At 35.8% G+C, this 18,671-nt stretch overlaps 1 protein-coding gene across 6 annotated transcripts in view; it reads right to left on the bottom strand.

The window, feature by feature from the left end:
- The window catches only part of TINAG (tubulointerstitial nephritis antigen), a 94,846-nt gene that overhangs the window by 31,677 nt on the left and 44,498 nt on the right, over nucleotides 1-18,671 (bottom strand). For all 6 annotated transcript variants that reach the window (XM_032299735.1, XM_032299739.1, XM_032299738.1 and 3 more), the window contains 4 exons: nucleotides 18,038-18,188; nucleotides 13,972-14,152; nucleotides 12,481-12,526; nucleotides 9,248-9,371 (listed from right to left, as the gene is read on the bottom strand). In XM_032299735.1, the coding sequence (XP_032155626.1) occupies nucleotides 9,248-9,371; nucleotides 12,481-12,526; nucleotides 13,972-14,152; nucleotides 18,038-18,188 (502 nt within the window). The remainder of the gene's footprint in view (nucleotides 1-9,247; nucleotides 9,372-12,480; nucleotides 12,527-13,971; nucleotides 14,153-18,037; nucleotides 18,189-18,671) is intronic.

Here is an 18,671-nt window from a genome sequence, read left to right as displayed (position 1 = left end):
ATATGGAAAAACAGAGCTGTCATTAATTAAGATAGAAAAGACTGACGTTGTTTAGCAAGAACAAAGAGAAAAGAGAGAAGATCAGGGGTTCGGCTTTGGAAGTACCGAATTTGAAGCATTTACCTCCCTAATAATGTATCCAGGTGAAGATGTCAAATAGGCCATGGAACGTATGAGTCTGGAGTTCAGCAGAGATGTGGGCTGAGATATCAATTCAGTTGATGTCAGCTTTTAGATGATATTTAAAGCCGGGATGACTCAGAATGATGAGCTCACCAGAGAATGAGTGAGACTAGAAGCATGAGAAGTACCAAGACCTGAGACTGGGGCATTTCAAAGTTAAGAAGTGTAAAAGTACAGGGGAAAAATACAGCAAAAAAGTACACTGCAAAGTTTTGGCCAATAAGAAAAAAAAAAATTAGATGAAGAGGATGAGGAAACTCTGGGATCTGACCAATGAATTTGAAACGTGGGGGCCTTAGATAACCTTGAAATAAATATATTTGTGAAGAGAAAGGGGGTAATGAAAACATAATTGGTACAGTTTAAGAAAGATTGGAAAGAGAATTAAAAGTGATTTCAGGCAAATCTTGCAAGGATTTTGCTATAAAGAGTGAACATAAATGGGATGTGGAGGAAGGAGAGTCCAAAGAAAGTGTTGAGTTTTTTTTTTTTTTTTAAATCTGAGAGATAACAGCACTATTTGTATGGTGGCAGAAATAAAATTGATGACAGAGAAGAAAAAGGAGAAATTGCTTCTTCATGTCCTTGAATAGCTAAGAGGCCTAGAGACTACAATAAATGAAGAGAGATTTAGACAAGAACATCTCCTTTGTTGAAGAATTACAATTATCTCATTTCATTAAATTTCATTAAATTTTATTAATTCAAGTAAAGTTAGCCTCAATAGCAATATTTTTAAATGCTATATCCTGTATTGTCTATTTTTGTTTGTCTAACTTTTCACTAATAGAAAAGTAAGACTTATCTGTTTTTTTTTAAAAAAAACAAATATGATTAAAACAATCCTTGAGCATTAATATGACATAATTTGGGATTTTTTTTTTTTTTTTTTGGAGGCAGAGTCTCACTCTGTTGCCCAGACAGGTGTGTAGATCTAAGCTCACTGCAACCTCTGCCTCCAAGGTTCAAGCAATTCTCGTGCCTTCACCTCCAGAGTAGCTAGGATTACAGGCATCTGCCACCACCACGCTCAGCTAATTTTTGTATATTTTTTGTTGAAAATGTTAACTTTAGCATTTAATTTTTTTAAATTATATATTAGCTTCTGGGGTACATGTTCAGATCATGCAGATTCTTGCATAGGTACATACATGGCAATGTGGTTTGTTGCCTCCATCCCCCACCATCACCTATATCCGGCATTTCTCCATGTTATCCCTCCCCAATCTCCCCACCCCCCACTGTCCCTCCACTAGCCCCCACAACAGACCCCAGTGTGTAATGTTCCTATCCCTGTGTCCATGTGTTCTCATTGTTCGACACCCACCCATGAGTGAAAACATGCAGTGTTTGATTTTTTGTTCCTGTGTCAGTCTGCAGAGAATGATGGTTTCCAGATTCATCCATGTCCCTATAAAGGTCATGAACTCATCCTTTTTTATGGCTGCATAGTATTCCATGGTATATATGTGCTGCGTTTTCCTTGTCCAGTCTATCATCGATGGGCATTTGGGTTGCTTCCAGGTCTTTGCTATTGTAAACAGTGCCACAATGAACATATGTGTGCATGTGTCTTCGTAACAAAACAATTCATAATCCTCTGGGTATATACCCAGTAATGGGATTGCTGGGTCAAATGGAATTTGTATATTGTATATTTCTAGGTCCTTGAGGAATTTCCACGCTGTCTTCCACACTCCCACTAACAATATAAAAGTGTTCCTTTTTCTCCACATCATCTTCAGCACCTGTTGTCTCCAGATTTTTTAATGATTGCCATTCTAACTCGAGTGAGATGATATCTCAATGTGGCTTTGATTTGGATTTCTCTAATGACCAGTGATGATGAGCATTTTTTCATATATTTGTTGGCCTCATATATGTCTTTCTTTGAAGTGTCTGTTCATATCCTTCACCCACTTTTGGATGGGTTTGTTTTTTTCTTGTAATTCTGTTTTAGTTCTTAGTAGATTCTGGATATTAGCCCTTTGTCAGATGGGTAGATTGCAAAAATTTTTTGCCCATTCTGTTGGCTGCTGGTTCACTCTAATGATTGTTTCTTTTGCTGTACAGAAACTCTGAGGTTTAATTAGGTGCCATTTGTATATTTTGTTTTTGTTGCCAATGCTTTCGGTGTTTTAATCATGAAGTTCTTGCCTGTGCCTATGTCCTGAATGGTTTTGCCTAGGTTCTCTTCTAGGGTTTTTAGGTCTTATGTTTAAGTCTTTAATCCATCTGGAGTTAATTTTAGGGTAAGGTGCCAAGAAGGGGTCTGGTTTCTGCTTCCTGCACATGGCTAGCCAGTTTTCCAAACATCATTTATTAAACAGGGAATCCTTTCCCCATTGCTTGTTTTTGTCATGTTTGTCAAAGATCAGATGGTTATAGATGCATGGTGTTGCCTCTGAGGCCTCTTTTCTGTTCCACTGGTCTATATTTCTGTTTTGGTACCAATACCAGGCTGTTTTGATTACTGTAGCCTTGTAGTATAGTTTGAAATCAGGTAGCGTGATGCCTCTGGCTTTGTTCTCTTTGCTTAGGATTGCCCTGGCTATGTGGGCTCTCTTTTGGTTCCATATGAAGTTTAAGGTGTTTTTTTCCAGTTCCATGAGGAGGGTCATTGGTAGCTTGATGGGGATAGTGTTGAATCCATAAATTACTTTGGGCAGTATGGCCATTTTCACAATATTGATTCTTCCTAACCACCAGCATGGAATGTTTTTCCATCTGTTTGTGTCCTCTCTTATTGCCTTCAGCAGTGGTTTGTAGTTCTCCTTGAAGAGGTCCTTTACATCCTTTATTAGTTGTATCCCTAGGTATTTTATTTTCTTTGTAGCAATTGTGAATGGAAGTTAGCTCTTGATTTGGCTCTCTGTTAGTCTGTTACTGGTGTATAGGAAAACTTGTGATTTCTGCACATTGATTTTGTATACTAAGACTTTGCTGAAGTTGCTTATCAGTTTAAGGGGATTTGGGGCTGAGATGATGGGGTCTTCTAAATACAAAATCATGTTGTCTGCAAATAGGGACAATTTGATTTCCTCCTTTCCAAATTGAATACTCTTTCTTTTTCTTGGCTGATTCTCTGGCTAGAACTTCCAATACTATATTGAATAGGCGTCATGAGAGAGGACATCCTTGTCAGATTTCAAAGGAAATGCTTCCAGTTTTTGCCTGTTCAGTATGATATTGGCTGTGGGCTTGTTGTAAATAGCTTTTATTATTTTGAGATAGGTTCCCTAGATACCTAGTTTATTGAGACGTTTTAGCGTAAAGTGCTGTTGAATTTTGTCGAAGACTTTCTCTGCCTCTATTGAGATAATCATGTGGTTTTTGTCTTTGGTTCTGTTTATGTGGTGGATTATGTTTACAGACTTGTGTATGTTGAACCAGCCTTGCATCCCCAGGATGAAGCCTACTTGATTGTGATGGATAAGCTTTTAGATGTGCTGTTACAATCAGTTTGCCAGTATTTTATTGAAGATTTTTGCATCTATGTTCATCATGGATATTGGCCTGAAGTTTTCTGTTTTTCTTTTTTTTTTTGAGTCTCTACCGGGTTTTGATATCAGAATAATGTTGGTCTCATAAAATGATTTGGAAACTATTTCCTCTTTTTGTATTGTTGGAATAGTTTCAGAAGGAGTAGTACCAGCTCCTCTTTGTCTGTCTGGTAGAATTCAGCTGTGAACCCAACTGGACCTGGACTTTTTTTGGTGAGTAACCTATTAATTGCAGCCTCAACTTCAGCCCTTGTTATTGGTCTATTCAGGGATTCAACTTCTTCCTGGTTTAGGCTTGGGAGGGTGCAAGTGTCCGGGAATTTATCCATTTCTTCTAGGTTTACTGGTTTATGTACATAGAGATGTTTGTAGTAATCTCTGATGGTAGTTTGTATTTCTGTGAAATTGGTGGTGATATCCCCATTATCATTTTTTATTGCATCTATTTGATTCTTCTATCTTTTCTTCTTCATTAATCTGGCTAGCAGTTTTTCTATTTTGTTGATCTTTTCAAAAAACCAGCTCCTAAATTTATTGATTTTTTTGAAGGGTTTTTTGTGTCTCTATCTCCTTCAGTTCTGCTCTGATCTTAGTTATTTCTTGTCTTCTGCTAGCTTTTGAGTTTTTTTAATCTTGGTCCTCTAACTCCTTCAATATTGACTATAGGGTGTCGATTTTAGACCTTTCCTTGCTCCTCATGTGGGCATTTATTGCTATATATTTTCCTCTAGAGACTGCTTTAAATATGTCCCAGAGATTTTGGTATGTTGTGTCTTCGTTCCCATTGGTTTCGAAGAACATCTTTATTTCTGCCATCATTTCATTGTTTTTTCAGTCAATGTTCAGGAGCCAGTTGTTCAGTTTCCATGAAGTTGTGAGGTTCTGTGTTAATTTCTTATTTCTGATTTCTAATTTGATTGCACTGTGGTCTGAGAGACTGTTTGCTATGATTTTCATTCTTTTGCATTTGCTGAGTGATTTACTTCCAATTATGTGGTCAATTTTAGAGTAAGTGTGATGTGGTGCTGAAAATAATGTAGATTCTGTGGACTTGGAGTTGGGAGTTCTGTAGATACCTATTAGGTTTGCTTGGTCCAGATCTGAGTTCGAGTCTGGATATCTTTGTTAATTTTCTGTCTTGTTGATTTGTCTAATATCAACAGTGGAGTGTTAAAGTCTCCCATCATTATTGTGTGGGAGTCTAAGTCTCTTTGTAGGTCGTTAAGAACTTGCTTTATGTATCTGGGTGCTCCTGAATTGGGTGCATATATATTTAGGATCATTAGCTCTTCTTGTTGTATTGATCCTTTTACTATTGTTATGCCCTTTTTTGTCTCTTTTGATCTTTGCTGGTTTAAAGTCTTTTTATCAGAGACTAGGATTGCAACTCCTCCTTTTTCTTTCTTTCTTTATTTTTAATTAATTAATTAATTTATTTTTTTCTCTCCATTTGCTTGGTAGATCTTCCTCCATCCCTTTATTTTGAGCCTATGTGTGTCCTTGCAAGTGAGATGGGTTTCCTGGATACAGCACACTGATAGTTTTTGGCTTTTTAATCCAATTTTCCAGTCTGTGTCTTTTGATTGGGGCATTCAGCCCATTTACATTTAAGGTTAATATCATTACATGCGAATTTGATCCTGCCATTTTGATGCTATCTGGTTGTTTTTCCCATTAACTGATGCACTTTCTTCATTGTGTCAATGCTGTTTACCATTTGGTACATTTGTGGAGTGGCTGGTATGGGTTGTTCCTTTCTATGTTTAGTGCTTCTTTCAGGAGCTCTTGTAAGGCAGGTCTGCTGGTGATGAACTCTCTTGGCAATTGCTTGTTCATAAAGGATTTTATTTCTCCTTGGTTTATGAAGCTTAGTTTGGCTGGATATGAAATTCTAGGTTGAAAGTTTTTTACTTTAAGGATGTTGAATATTGGCCCCACTCTCTTCTGGCTTGCAGGGTTTCTGTCGAGAGATCTGCTGTGAGTCTGATGCGCTTCCCTTTGTGGGTGACCTGACCTTTCTCTCTGGCTGCCCTTAACATTTTTTTCTTCATTTCAACCCTAGTGAATCTGATGATTATGTGCCTTAGGGTTGCTCTTCTTGAAGAGTATCTTTGTAGTGTTTTCTGTATTTCCTGGATTTGAATATTTGCCTTCCTTGCTAGATGGGGAAGTTCTCCTGTATAATATCCTGAAGGGTGTTTTCCAGCTTGGATTTATTCTCTCCATCACACTCAGGTACACCTATCAAACACAGATTAGGTCTTTTCACATAATCCCATATTTCTTGGAGGCTTTGTTCATTACTTTGCACTCTTTTTTCTCTAATCTTTCCTTCTCATTTTATTTCATTGAGTTGATCTTCCATCTCTAATATCCTTTCTTCTGCTTGGTCAATTCGGCTATTGAAACTTTTATATGGTTTGTGAAGTTCTTGTGTTGTTTTTTTCAGCTCCATCAAGTCGTTTATATTCTTCTCTACACTGTTCATTCTCATTAGCATTTTGTCAAACCTTTTTTCAAGGTTCTTAGCTTCTTTGCATTGGGTTAGGACATGTTCTTTTAGCTCGGAGTAGTTTGTTATTACCCACCTACTGAAGCCTGTTGCTGTCAATTCATCAGACTCATGCTCCATTCAGCTTTGTTCCCTTGCTGGTGAGGAGTTGCGATCCCTTGGAGGAGGAGAGGTGTTCTGGTTTTTGGTGTTATCATCCTTTTTGTGCTGGTTTATTTCCATCTTCATGGCTTTATCTACCTGTGGTCTTTGTAGTTGGTAACTTTCAAATGGAGTCTCTGAGTAGGCATCCTTTTTGTTGATGTTGAAGCTATTTCTTTCTGTTTTTTAGTTTTCCTTCTCACAGTCAGGCCCCTCTGCTGCTGGACTGCTGGAGGTCCACTCCAGATCCTACCTGCCTGGGGATTACCCACAGGGGCTGCAGAACAGTAACGGTTGCTGCCAGTTTCTTCTACTGTTATCTTCGTCCCAGAGGGTACAGGCCAGATGTCAGCCTGAGTTCTCCTTTACAAGGTGTCTCTTTGGATATACAGGGGTTTGGGAGCTGCTTGTGGAGACCGTCTGTCCCTTATAGGAGCTCAAGTGCTGTGCTGGGAGCTCTTGTTCCATTGAGAGCCGCTGGGCAGGTATGTTTAAGTCTGCTGCAGCAGAACTTATAACTGCCTTTTTCCCAGGTGCTCTGTGGTGGGAAGGTGGCGCTTTATTTATAAGTTCCTGATGTGCTGTTGCCTTTTTTCAGAGATACCCTGCCCTGCAAGGAGGTAGTCTTGTCACAGTCTGCCAGAAGAGGTGTTGCTGAGCTGCTGCGGGCTCTGCCCAGCTGCTGTGTAAACTTCCTTGCAGTTTTGTTTACAGAGATACAGTTAGAACTGCCTTGGTAATGGTGGACTGTCTCAGTGATGGTGGACTGCCTTGGTAATGGCAGATGCCCTTCCCCCAATCAAGCTGGACAGTCCAGGCTCCAGCTGCATTTGCTGTGAAACTCTCAAACCCGAGTATTTCAGATTGCTGGTCTTTGTAGGGGTGGGATCCATTGAATCAGATCACCTGGCTCCCTGTTTCAGCCCCCTCTTTTTCAGTTAAATGGGTGGCTCAGTCTCCCAGGTGTTCAAGGCACCAGTTGAAATGGCTGCCCAGATTTGTATGAATTTTTGTGTTGAAACCAGCTGCACTAGCTGAAACAGCTGTGCTGGAAATTCATAGCACTTTTTTGCCCAGGAATCTCCTAGTCTGCAGGCAGTAAAAACTCGTTTGGAAATGTGATCACTCACCCTCTGCATTGTTCTTGCTGGGACCTGCGCTCCAGAGCTGTTCTTATTTGGCCATCTTAATTTTTGTATTTTTTTGGTAAAGATAAGAGTTCAAATGCCTGACCTCATACAATCCACCTGCCTTGGCCTCCCAAAGTGCTGGTATTACAGGCATGAGCTACTGCATCTGGCCTGATTTGGGTTTTTGGTTTTTTTAATATCTTTTTAGTTATTAATTTTAGTAGTGAATATGACTTCGTTTTATTAAAAATGATACACTTTTTAAAAATTAAGGCAATCATCTTATTCCATATAACCTTAAAAAGTAGGGTAATAGGAAGCTACCATAGGCTTCTAAAGATGTTATTCTGAATAATTAAAACTATTCAGTTTTATAACCCTATTAAAATGGAAAAGCATTTCTTTCAAATGCAGTATTTGAAAGAATGTTAGAAACTGGCATTTTAATACGCTGTCAGTGAAAACATTAGAAAAATTTTCCTTCTCAAAAGATCTGAAGTACTACAGTATCTTGTTTTCCTGTGAAATCGCTTTCTTTTCCTCTCTTCCTCCCTCCCTTTCTTCCTCCCTTCCTTCTCTTTCTTTCTTTCTTTTCTTTCTTTCTTGTTTCTCTATAGTTATATACCTAGGAGATTCATTAAAAATACTCAGAAATTTCAACAGAGGTTATTATCTCTGAATGGTGAAAACATTTATAAATACGTACATACACATATGCATTACATTTTTTCCATTTGTAGATTTAGTATCCTACATTAATATGAAACATCATATTCTTCGTATTTTCACATTCCTGAAATCAATGCATCGTAAAATCAGTATTATCTTATATTAAAAAAAGTGATGATTATTTAATTGAAATATTTGAGTATTGAAAACAAAATAGGGACAACGATTAAAGAGACGTCACACAGGATAGTTTGTCTACATAGCTTAGAAGTGATTTAAAGGTGTTTCAAAGATCAGTAAGGAGAAGATAATTTGATTGTAGGTGAGGTTGTTTTGTGTAGGCTTAGTAAAATTAAGTCATTAAGGACATGTTCAATAGGAATGAAGTTATTTACCATAATATGCAAGATGAGAAGAGTGAGGATTTTAGATGGACAAGAAAACTTTATAGCATTTCATTTGAATTAGAGGGAGACATTATGAGATGTTTTAGTCAGAACAAATTGAGAAGGTGCTGGGAAAGTGGTCTCCTAACCACACTGTCTTTCAGAATAGGGCCTATTTTTAAAATTACCTACTCCTGAAATCCCACCACCAAATTCTGAACTTCTTTCTTGCTCTTGCATAGATTAATATATTTTACTTACAAATTTGATCAATCTACTTTCTGCAATTCTCACATAAAGTAACCTTACATTGAATTATAGGTGACCTTACTTCTCTTCCTGCTTAATCTTTGCTATTTGCAATTCTATTCAAAACAGTTTCCTCAAACCATAATACACCTTGGATTTGCTCTCTTTCCTTGATTATGCCATATGTAGAAGTTATTTCAATAATATATTTTCCTTGCCCTTAGAACAGATTCTTAAGGACATAGTGACAGGAAGTAAGAGCTAGAATATGATCATTTTGTCCCCAAAATGCCGAGTTAGCCTTTTACTGGACTTTAAAGTAATGACTAAATAGTATCAAGGTTTAGATCATTTTTCATTTATATCACAATCTCTCCTACAAAAGGGATTCTAGCATTTAAAACATTACATATTCTTATTTTCAGTTTCACTTTCCAAAAGCATTACAGGAGTATTTTGTTTTAATTGCCTTACCCAGTGAGTTTGACTGCATGTGTCTGAAGCTTTTGAAATTTTTCTGATTCGTTATTTGTGCTGGTAACATGTCTATATATTCCTGTCTTATAATGGAAGAAATCCTCATGGACTTTCATTATGGCTAAAATAAAATTCAACAGAACACAGCATTAAAATATCTTTAAAAGCCACCAGAAAATTTCGTAGAACAATCAATGGGTAAATTGCAAGGAGTTGAATCTAAGAAGGGATTGTGCAATTCAGCCTTATTTTCTTCCCTACTTAATTTAATTAGTTGAAATATCTTTTGTTATCTTATAAAAACAACTTTTAACTATTTAGAATTATTAAGTACACACTATGCTTTTAAAACACCATCTAGTCTAATCAGCAGAGACTCTACTACCAAAAATTAAGCCCTTGCAGAAAAAGCACACTATACTTGGTCTGTGATTGCTATTTCTCCATTAACCTTGTGCTTTATCACAAGCCTCTTAAAGCTCCAATTAAGCTAGCAAAGCCTAGCAAACTGGGCTTAAAACAATTGTCTTTAATCCTCATAAGTAAATACGAATCTTTCTTTGGTGAGCTGGAATAAAAAAAGCAAACTCCTGGCAAAAGAAAACTTTGACAGGATTTCATCCTCCCAGCTCTGGAGAGATAAGCAGTGTTGTACACTTGGAAAAGTGGAGTTTACACTTTAGACACCTGTCCTTCATTCCCTCACCTAGATTACTTCATTTCTCTATTGTGTGCTGCTTTGTGGAAGGGCTATGGCAATTCAGGATGAAGACTCTAAACTTCTCTTCTAGAACATATGAATTTAAAATTTTTTAGTTGGGATTAGATATGTATATCTTGATAACTGTGTAAAATGCTTGTCTTAATTAGACAAGCATTTTAAATAAAATAGGAACTAACGTAGTGTTTGACAGATCCTTAAAACAAAAACTTATACTCCAAAGTTAAATATAACTTTGTAATGTTCCACTTTTTGTTTCAGTGTTCAATGTTCCATGCCTTTTCTGATGCTATGCAAATAGTCACAAAAGGTTAAAACTTCTTTATCTACTCTAAAACACATTCCTATAGGATTTTAAGAATTTATGTAACTGTACTCTATGCAGATCTCTGCTTTTGTTCTCTTTCCATCACCTAGACTTATTTTTAATCCTACAGGTTTTAGAAGAATGTACTCAATGTTATTCATTCAGGGTTCTATCTCCTTTTACACTCTTTTGTGCTGAGACAGGGGAAATGCTGTATGCAAAGCCAGACAATAACAACCAGGCAATCCCGTAACATTGATAGCAAGAAGAGTCAACCAACATTCTATTCATTTATAAAAATGTAAAGATATTGCTATGGTTTTTCTTTTCTATAGAACAATTCACTCTCTTAGGTCTTATGATTCAACGTTTCTCTAAGCGTCATAAACAAAATATATTCATTATTCCTGAAAAACACTGCCAACTAAAGAAAAAGGATGAGAAGCCATTATAATTACCTGAAAGATGGCTTCTTTCTGATACCAAACCCAGTTAATTCACAAATATATAAACCCACTTAAATCCACAAATATAACTGTATAAGTTATGATCACGCAATTTTACTTTTGGAAAATTACAGTAAACTCGTGATACAGAATTTTAACATGGATGAGAGCCTTGATTGTTGTTCATCTCTTGCTCCTGGCTTAGGCGGGTGGGAAGCAGGTTCTCAAGAAACCTTTGTAAATTGGGTGTTGAATAACTTGCATTTTTGCTTTATTGCTTTTAAATGTTATTCTTTATTTTTGATTCATTCTTTGAAATTTATGAGCATTTCAGTATATGGCCATAAAATAAACCTAAGGTATTTACATCTTCTCAATTTGAAATAATTACAATTCAAAATTGTTTGACTGATTTAAAAAAAGAGGGAGAGAGGGAAGAAAAATGCTTGAAACGATGGTACAATGACTTGAAGATTCTGGAAGGTTAAGTAAATTGCCCAGTTATTTAAATAGCAAATGCCAAAGTTGGGATTTTTTAATGTAACCTTGAGTTCAAATGCCTGTGAGCCTTTAAATTTGTCACACAAGCACCACTTAGTGGAGCATGCCTTGAAATTAAAGATTATTCCCCTTACTCTTAAAATGACCAACAAATACACAGCTTACAAAGCTGTAAGGGGGAACAGAAAACTTCCTTCATTTGTTTCAGGTTTTACATAACGTCCCACAATTTTTAAAAATTAAATTCAGGACATGTTTATGTAAGCTGTGGTTCCTAATAAATGCCAAGTAGTGAAAATGATCAATAAAAATTCATCCCACACAATTATAAAATTTATGATTCCTGTCTATATATATGTAACCAATATAATTAGATCAGTGTTCAGAAAAATTAAAATTGGCACTAGTTCCTTAAGTATGCACCAAATGTTTTTACATTTAATTTTGGCCTATTTTTTATTCCACTTTATTGATAATATATTCCAGGCCCTTCAGAATTCACAACGTAAATTTTCATTTTTGGCCTCATTGGATTTGTTTTTCCATGCACTTCAAGCCAATGTTTATACAGGGAATACATTCTGTGAATTTACCCTTATCCAGGCCATTGGTGCAAAATAAAACTCAACAGGTAAGCAAAATAAATTATTATCAGAGATAATATAAATCAAAGGCAATGTACAATAAGTAACTGTTATTTTATTATTTACTGTTAGTTTACTCCACATAAAACATTTACAAAATTGATCAAATTCAATAGCCTTTTGTAAAATGCAAAATTATACCGGTGTACTTTATTTACTTTGAGCTAATAGAAGGAAAATATTAATCCTCAATTTGTTTTAATCCACTACGTAATACATTTAAACTGAAGACAAGAAAACACTATGTATGATTCTTAAATGTGACTGAATAAAGTAAACTTCATTACAAATTAATCAGTTGGCATTTCATGTTTGACTTTCTGTTGGCCCATGATCACTCTGAAAAGACTCTGGAGACATTCATCAAATATGTAGTATTTAAGAGTTCAATTTTTAAATTACTCTATCTTCTGAAAATAAAATGGCAGCTAATTAAGATATAGTTAAGCATATCTCTCAAAACTGCACTAATTTTATAACTGTTGAACCCTTTTGAATACTCTTAAAGTGAAAATTTTCTTTCTTTTATTAAACTCCTATTATGTGAGCTCAATGTAATGTTGCTTATTAAAAGAATGAATAAGAGAAAACTATATTTCATCCAGGCTTACCTTGAACTGGCCCATTTTGCATGATTTCTTTCATTATCTCCGCTTCCTGGATGGAAAAATATGGATGAGCAATATCATTATCAGAGCATACTAAACATATTGATTGGTGTGCAATGTTAAGTGTTTGCAATTCACTCCCAATTGTCCTTTGAAAAACTCATGTTATTATGCTGCATTAATGAAATTGTTAAAGACAGGAAGCATCCATTTATTTTAATGACATTTATCACTAAATAGTAATTTTGGAGTGGAGATAAAATACAATCTCTTTTTATGGTTAAAAAAATAAATAAGGTAAGTTAAAACAATAGAGTGGATATAGTGGAGATTAATAGTACCACTAGTCTTTTTCTCACAAGAACTATCTCAAATGATTGTTTAGTGTTACAGTAGTTTTAGTACAAATATGTCTATGATGTCTCCTAATGTATAATGCAGCCCTCTGCAGGGCGGCAGGGCACTCATTCATTCACTCTGTGCACGCTGAGCACAAAGTACCTGCCAGAAACTATGACAGGAACAAGTATTAACCCTGCACCTATACTCAAGGTATTTACATTTTGGTTGAATGACACTACTAATTCCATTATTATATAATGAGATCAATTGTAGAGACAAGCACAGTGTTATGGTTGCAAACAAAAAAGGGAAATTAATGCTGCCTAGAAATCAAGGAAAACTTCACAGAGAAGATAAAGTTTTTATCTGGGCCTTAACATTTGTTTGGCATTCTCAATGGAAAGGTTTAATAACCATTTGCATCTGAAGAATTATCACCTAGGTAAGTGGAAAAGTATAACACAGCACGGTGTATCTGGGGAACAGAGACTAGTTCTGTATATAAGGAACATACGTCCCTATAGAGCGGCAGATGCTGGCAGGACATAAGTGAACAAAAGTAGTAAGTCAAAACCAACTCATGAAAGGCCAGTGTGCCATGGTTAAATACTGAATTGTCTTCTGGAGATAGCTGGGAGGCACTGGAGGTTCGCAAATTCTGAAAATGAGAAGGCTTGGGTAACACTGATATGGTGAAGTAAATTTGCTGAGGCTTTTAACAGACAACCTAGAATCCAAGGGAGTATTTTTCCTATTAGACCCAGGTCCTCTTAAATTATTTTGTTGAATGAGACAAAGGATTGGAAAAATGAGCTAACTCCACCAAAAAGTCAGTGAAAAAGTGTTTAACTTAGCTTTTAATTGTCAAGTTCAAATATGTTTATATATACATATTACGAAACATAATTTTAAAACCCTATTTCCTTGGACATTTTTTTAATTGAAGTCAATTTTTACACTGCTAATATTACAAAGGTAAGACATGATACCAAAACTGAAAGTACTTAAAAATATTAAAAATCATACATGAAAATAATATAATTATTTTAGAATATAATAGTTTTAAATAGTTTTTAAATTGTTTTTTGTTACAGCAGAGCTACATACGTTTGAGAAAGTCAACTATTCTTGGTTCTTTGCATTTACACTTACACTGGAAGAGACTCTGTATGGAGGAGAACATTGGTAGATCCTGTTAGATTTTTCTACGTTGTTGGGACACGGCTTTGTGGCATGCCGTTTTCCTCGTCCATCAGACCTGCTTGCCATGGCACATCCACTGTTTGTAGCATTTTGGTCCTTGAAAAGTGGATAGCATGCATGGGATACCAGCCTATGAGGAATAAGCAAAAACACAAAGGTAGTATTTAGGAAAATGCCATAATATCCTGTTTATATTTAATTTTACTGAATAAATATTCATTAATTATTCTGATTACTTACATGCATAATTTTCAAAATAGTGACTGATTATAGTGACTAATAATGACTAAAACAGTGACAGAAGCTCAATGACATTACACTCTTCCCTACCCTCCTATTACTTCATTATAATTTTTAAAATCTTGCTTCAATCAATTTTTAATAAATAATTGTATCTGTAGTATAGAATTTCCTGAAGTTAAAAAATGGCTGTCAATATTAAGTCTGTGGTAATACTAATAGGAGAAGGACCACTTCAACCTGTATATGTAATTATAATTTGGAAGAGCTAAATTTAATATAAATAAGACAATGAATCTGACTATTCCTAGATGGGATATTAAAATTATGCAAGCTGTAGCATTAAAGTTTTTATTTTGTTTTGTTTTCATGTTTTTATATTTTTATTAAGGTATAGATATGTTCACATAATACAAACTATTATATATCGGTGGTTCATGGTACATTGGGAGCAACAGCATGTTATTAGTATAATATTTAAAGTTAATAAAGTAGAAAACGATCAGATGTGTGTATGATCTAAAAGACAGAGAAAATGATTTTCACTTCTGATTTTGAAACTAAACATAGCAAAGTACAAATTATTTAGCACAAATTCCAACTTAATAATATTGAATAAAAAGGTAAATGTAAGGAAAATAAAATCATAGAAATGATATTGTCAATATTCTGTGCTGAAATGGCCATAGAAGTATCCACTAGGATTGGCTCTTGAAAATGTAATAGTGTGCAACACAGTATGACTATCTGAGGAAAGAATATGACAAAAGCAAAACCATTGAAAACACTCAAAACAACCTAAAATATATTGCATTAAATGCATTACATTTGTATTAAATGATGAGTGCTGTGGACTGAACTGTGTCAATTTAAAAAGCACCATGAAAATGGCCATACTGCCTAAAGTAATTTATAGATTCAATGCTATCCCCAGCAAGCTACCATTGACCTTCTTCACAGAACTGGAAAAAACCACCTTAAACTTCATATGGAACCAAAAAAGAGCCCACATAGCCAAGACAGTCCTAAGCAAAAACAAAACAAAGCTGGAGGCATCATGTTACCTGACTTCAAACTATACTATAAGGCTACAGTAATCAAAACAGCATGATACTGGCACCAAAACAGATATATAGACCAATGGAACAGAACAGAGGCCTCAGAAGTAAGGCCACACATCTACAACCATCTGATCTTTGACAAACCTGACAAAAACAAGCAATGGGGAAAGGATTCCCTGCTTAATAAATGGTGTTGGGAAAACTGGCTAGTCATGTGCAGAAAGCTGAAACTGGGCCCCTTCCTTACACCTTATCTTATAAAAAATTAACTCCAGATGGATTAAAGATTTAAATATAAGACCTAACACCATAAAAACCCTAGAAGAAAATCTAGGCAATACTATTTAAGACACAGTCATAGGTAAAGACTTCATGACTAAAGCATCAAAAGCAATGGCAATAAAAGCCAAAACAGAGCTTCTGCACAGCAACAGAAACTATCATTAGAGTAAACTGGCAACCAACAGAATGGGAAACATTTTTGCAATCTACCCGTCTGACCAAGGTCTAATATCCAGAATCTACAAAGAACTTAAATTTACAAGAAAAAAATAAACAACTCCATCAAAAAGTGGGCAAAGGATATGAAAGGCACTTGTTAAAAGAAGACATTTATGCAGCCAACAAACATGAAAAAAAGCTCATCATCACTGATCATCGGAGAAGCGCAAATCAAAACCACTTTGAGATGTCATCGCATGCTAGTTAGAATGGTGATCATTACAAAATCTGGAGTCAACAGATGCTGGAGAGGATGTGGAGAAATAGGAATGTTTTTACACTGTTGGTGGAAGTATAAATTAGTCCAACTGTTGTGCAAGACAGTGTGGCAATTCCTGAAGGACCTAGAAATAGAAATACCATTTGACCCAGTGATCCCATTACTGGGTATACACTCAAAGGACTATAAATCATTCTATCATAAAGACACATGCACGTGTATGCTTACTGGGGCACTGTTTACAATAGCAAAGTCCTGGAACCATCCCACATGCCCATCAATGATAGGCTGGATAAAGAAAATGTGGCACATACACAGCATGGAATACTATGCAGCCTTGAAAAAGGATGAGTTCATGTATTTTGCAGGGACATGGATGAAGCTGGAAAACCATCATTCTCAACAAGCTGATACAAGAACAGAAAACCAAATACCGCATGTTCTCAGTCATAAACTGAGATGTTGAATAAAAAGAACACATGGACACAGGGAGGGGAACATCACATATGAGGGCCTGTTGGGGGATGGGAGAGCTACGGGAGAGATAGCAGGAGGAGGAGGAATTGGGGAAGGATAAAATTAGTAGAAATACCTAATGTAGATGATGCGGGCATGGATGCAGCAAACCACCATGGCACGTGTATACCTATGTAACAATCCTGCACGGTCTGCACACATACTCCAGAACTTAAAGTATAATAAAAAAAAAAAAAAAAAAAGAAAGAAAATTGTATGCTGAAGCACTTATACCCAATGTAATGATATTTGATGGTAGGCTTTTGAGAGATAATTCACTGTAAAGGATGTTACGAGGGTAGGGCCATCATAAGGTGCCATTAGTGCCCTTATAAGAAAAGGAAGAAACCAGAGCTCTCTTCCATCATGTGAGGACACTGCGAGAAGGGGTCCATCTGAAAGCCAGAAATAAGGCCCTTACCAAAAACCTAATCAGCCAGCAACTTGGTCCTGAATTTTGCAGCCTCCAAAACATCAGTGTTTGCTGTTTAAGTCACTCAGTCTACGGAATTTTGTTACAGCACCCCAAGCAGTCCAATACAATGAGATTTAGTTGGGTCTCAATGATAATTTACATTTTTAAGCTCCTAAAGGGCTTTTATTTTTTATCATAATACAAAACAGAAACCAACCAAGCACTAGTACACCAGGAAAGTATCAGCCTAAGTTGCCCATTCAAAGCATCACATTTTAGGCAAAACATGAAAAGATTTAAAGCAATTTATTGCAACCCAACAAAATATGACATCCACTATCTTCTATAGCATCTAACTGGTCCTGTAGCAGACCCAGAGCACTGAGTGAATGATGAAGAGCAAGTGAGCAGTACATATACACACCACTCTTTATCAGAAGCAGCTTCCTTAGCTAAATAATTCAGCTTTTTGGTGGATCAGCTCTTATAGCAGACAAAGAGGATGTTATATGGGTATCAGGCTCCATGAGACTAAGGAAATGTAACCTCCCATTTTTTCATCGGATGGGTTGGAGACAATTAATGAACCATACTGATGAATTAAAACAACTGTAAATTATTTCTTTACATTATTATTCTTATTTTTAGCCTAATTTTCCCTGGCATTATCTATTCATCAACCTGGGTAACTGAGAAGCACGGCAGAGAGATCTGCAACCCCGATTACTTTATTCTGTCTGTGGGGACTCACTTGGATCAGAGCAACAAGAAGAAATGTTTACTTGCATCTTCAAAAGTAAAATTTATATTAATTTAGCTAGAAATACATACATTCTTCAAGAAGTATGTCTAATAGCTTCTAATTTCAATAGAATAACAAATATAGTGTATATTTAAATAGCATATTTATATTCATATAGATATAGTGTGTGTGTGTATGTGTGTGTGTGTATATATATATATATTTAAATTTTTTTTGTTAAAATACTGTGGTTCTTTTCCTTGTTCTAACACAATGTACCACTCATAAAAATCCTAGAAACACGTTAGGCAGCTATTTACCCACGTTTTCTCAGGTACCACCAAGCCCTATCGATGCTTCCACTGTTGCATCCATGACGGTTCTTGGCACAGCAAGAGATCAAATTCTGAGGGGATAGATTGGCTGTGTATCTTCCCTTAGACTGAATTGCTATTCGGTCGGCAGCCACACCTGTTTCAAACAGAGTATCAATTAACATTCAAATGGTACATGGCATTCCTAATAACATACATAATCCTTTTTGTTTGAACCCTAAGCTAGTCTTTAAAACTGTGTATAATTAATAATTAAAGCCAAAAAGCATTAATATATATTTATGTATTCCAACCAGTTGAACTGTGTCATACTTTGTCATAATTTTTGTCTTATTTTGATATTATTCCATTGTCCTATTTGCTTCAAAGATTTTTCTGGTTTCTTTTTCCTTTGATGTTCTATATACTTCTGAACTCCTCATCAAGGAATCTGTCAAGTGAAACTCTTGGAGGGCGAGAGCCATAAGTTCCTTATATTTCTATTTCCTGCACCGAGAACAGTATCTTGCATGTAGTCATGGGCAATATATGTTTTCTAAATGAGTGTAACTAAACTGGAACTGGGGTAATCAAGAAAACTAACCATAGAAATATTAACTGGAAATTCATCCTCAGTCAT

The sequence above is a fragment of the Sapajus apella genome, unplaced genomic scaffold (genome assembly GCF_009761245.1).
Source record: "Sapajus apella isolate SASKATOON/1434 unplaced genomic scaffold, GSC_monkey_1.0 scaffold41, whole genome shotgun sequence".
In the NCBI taxonomy this organism is placed as follows: domain Eukaryota; kingdom Metazoa; phylum Chordata; class Mammalia; order Primates; family Cebidae; genus Sapajus; species Sapajus apella.
This window is presented reverse-complemented; position numbering and strand designations above follow the sequence as displayed.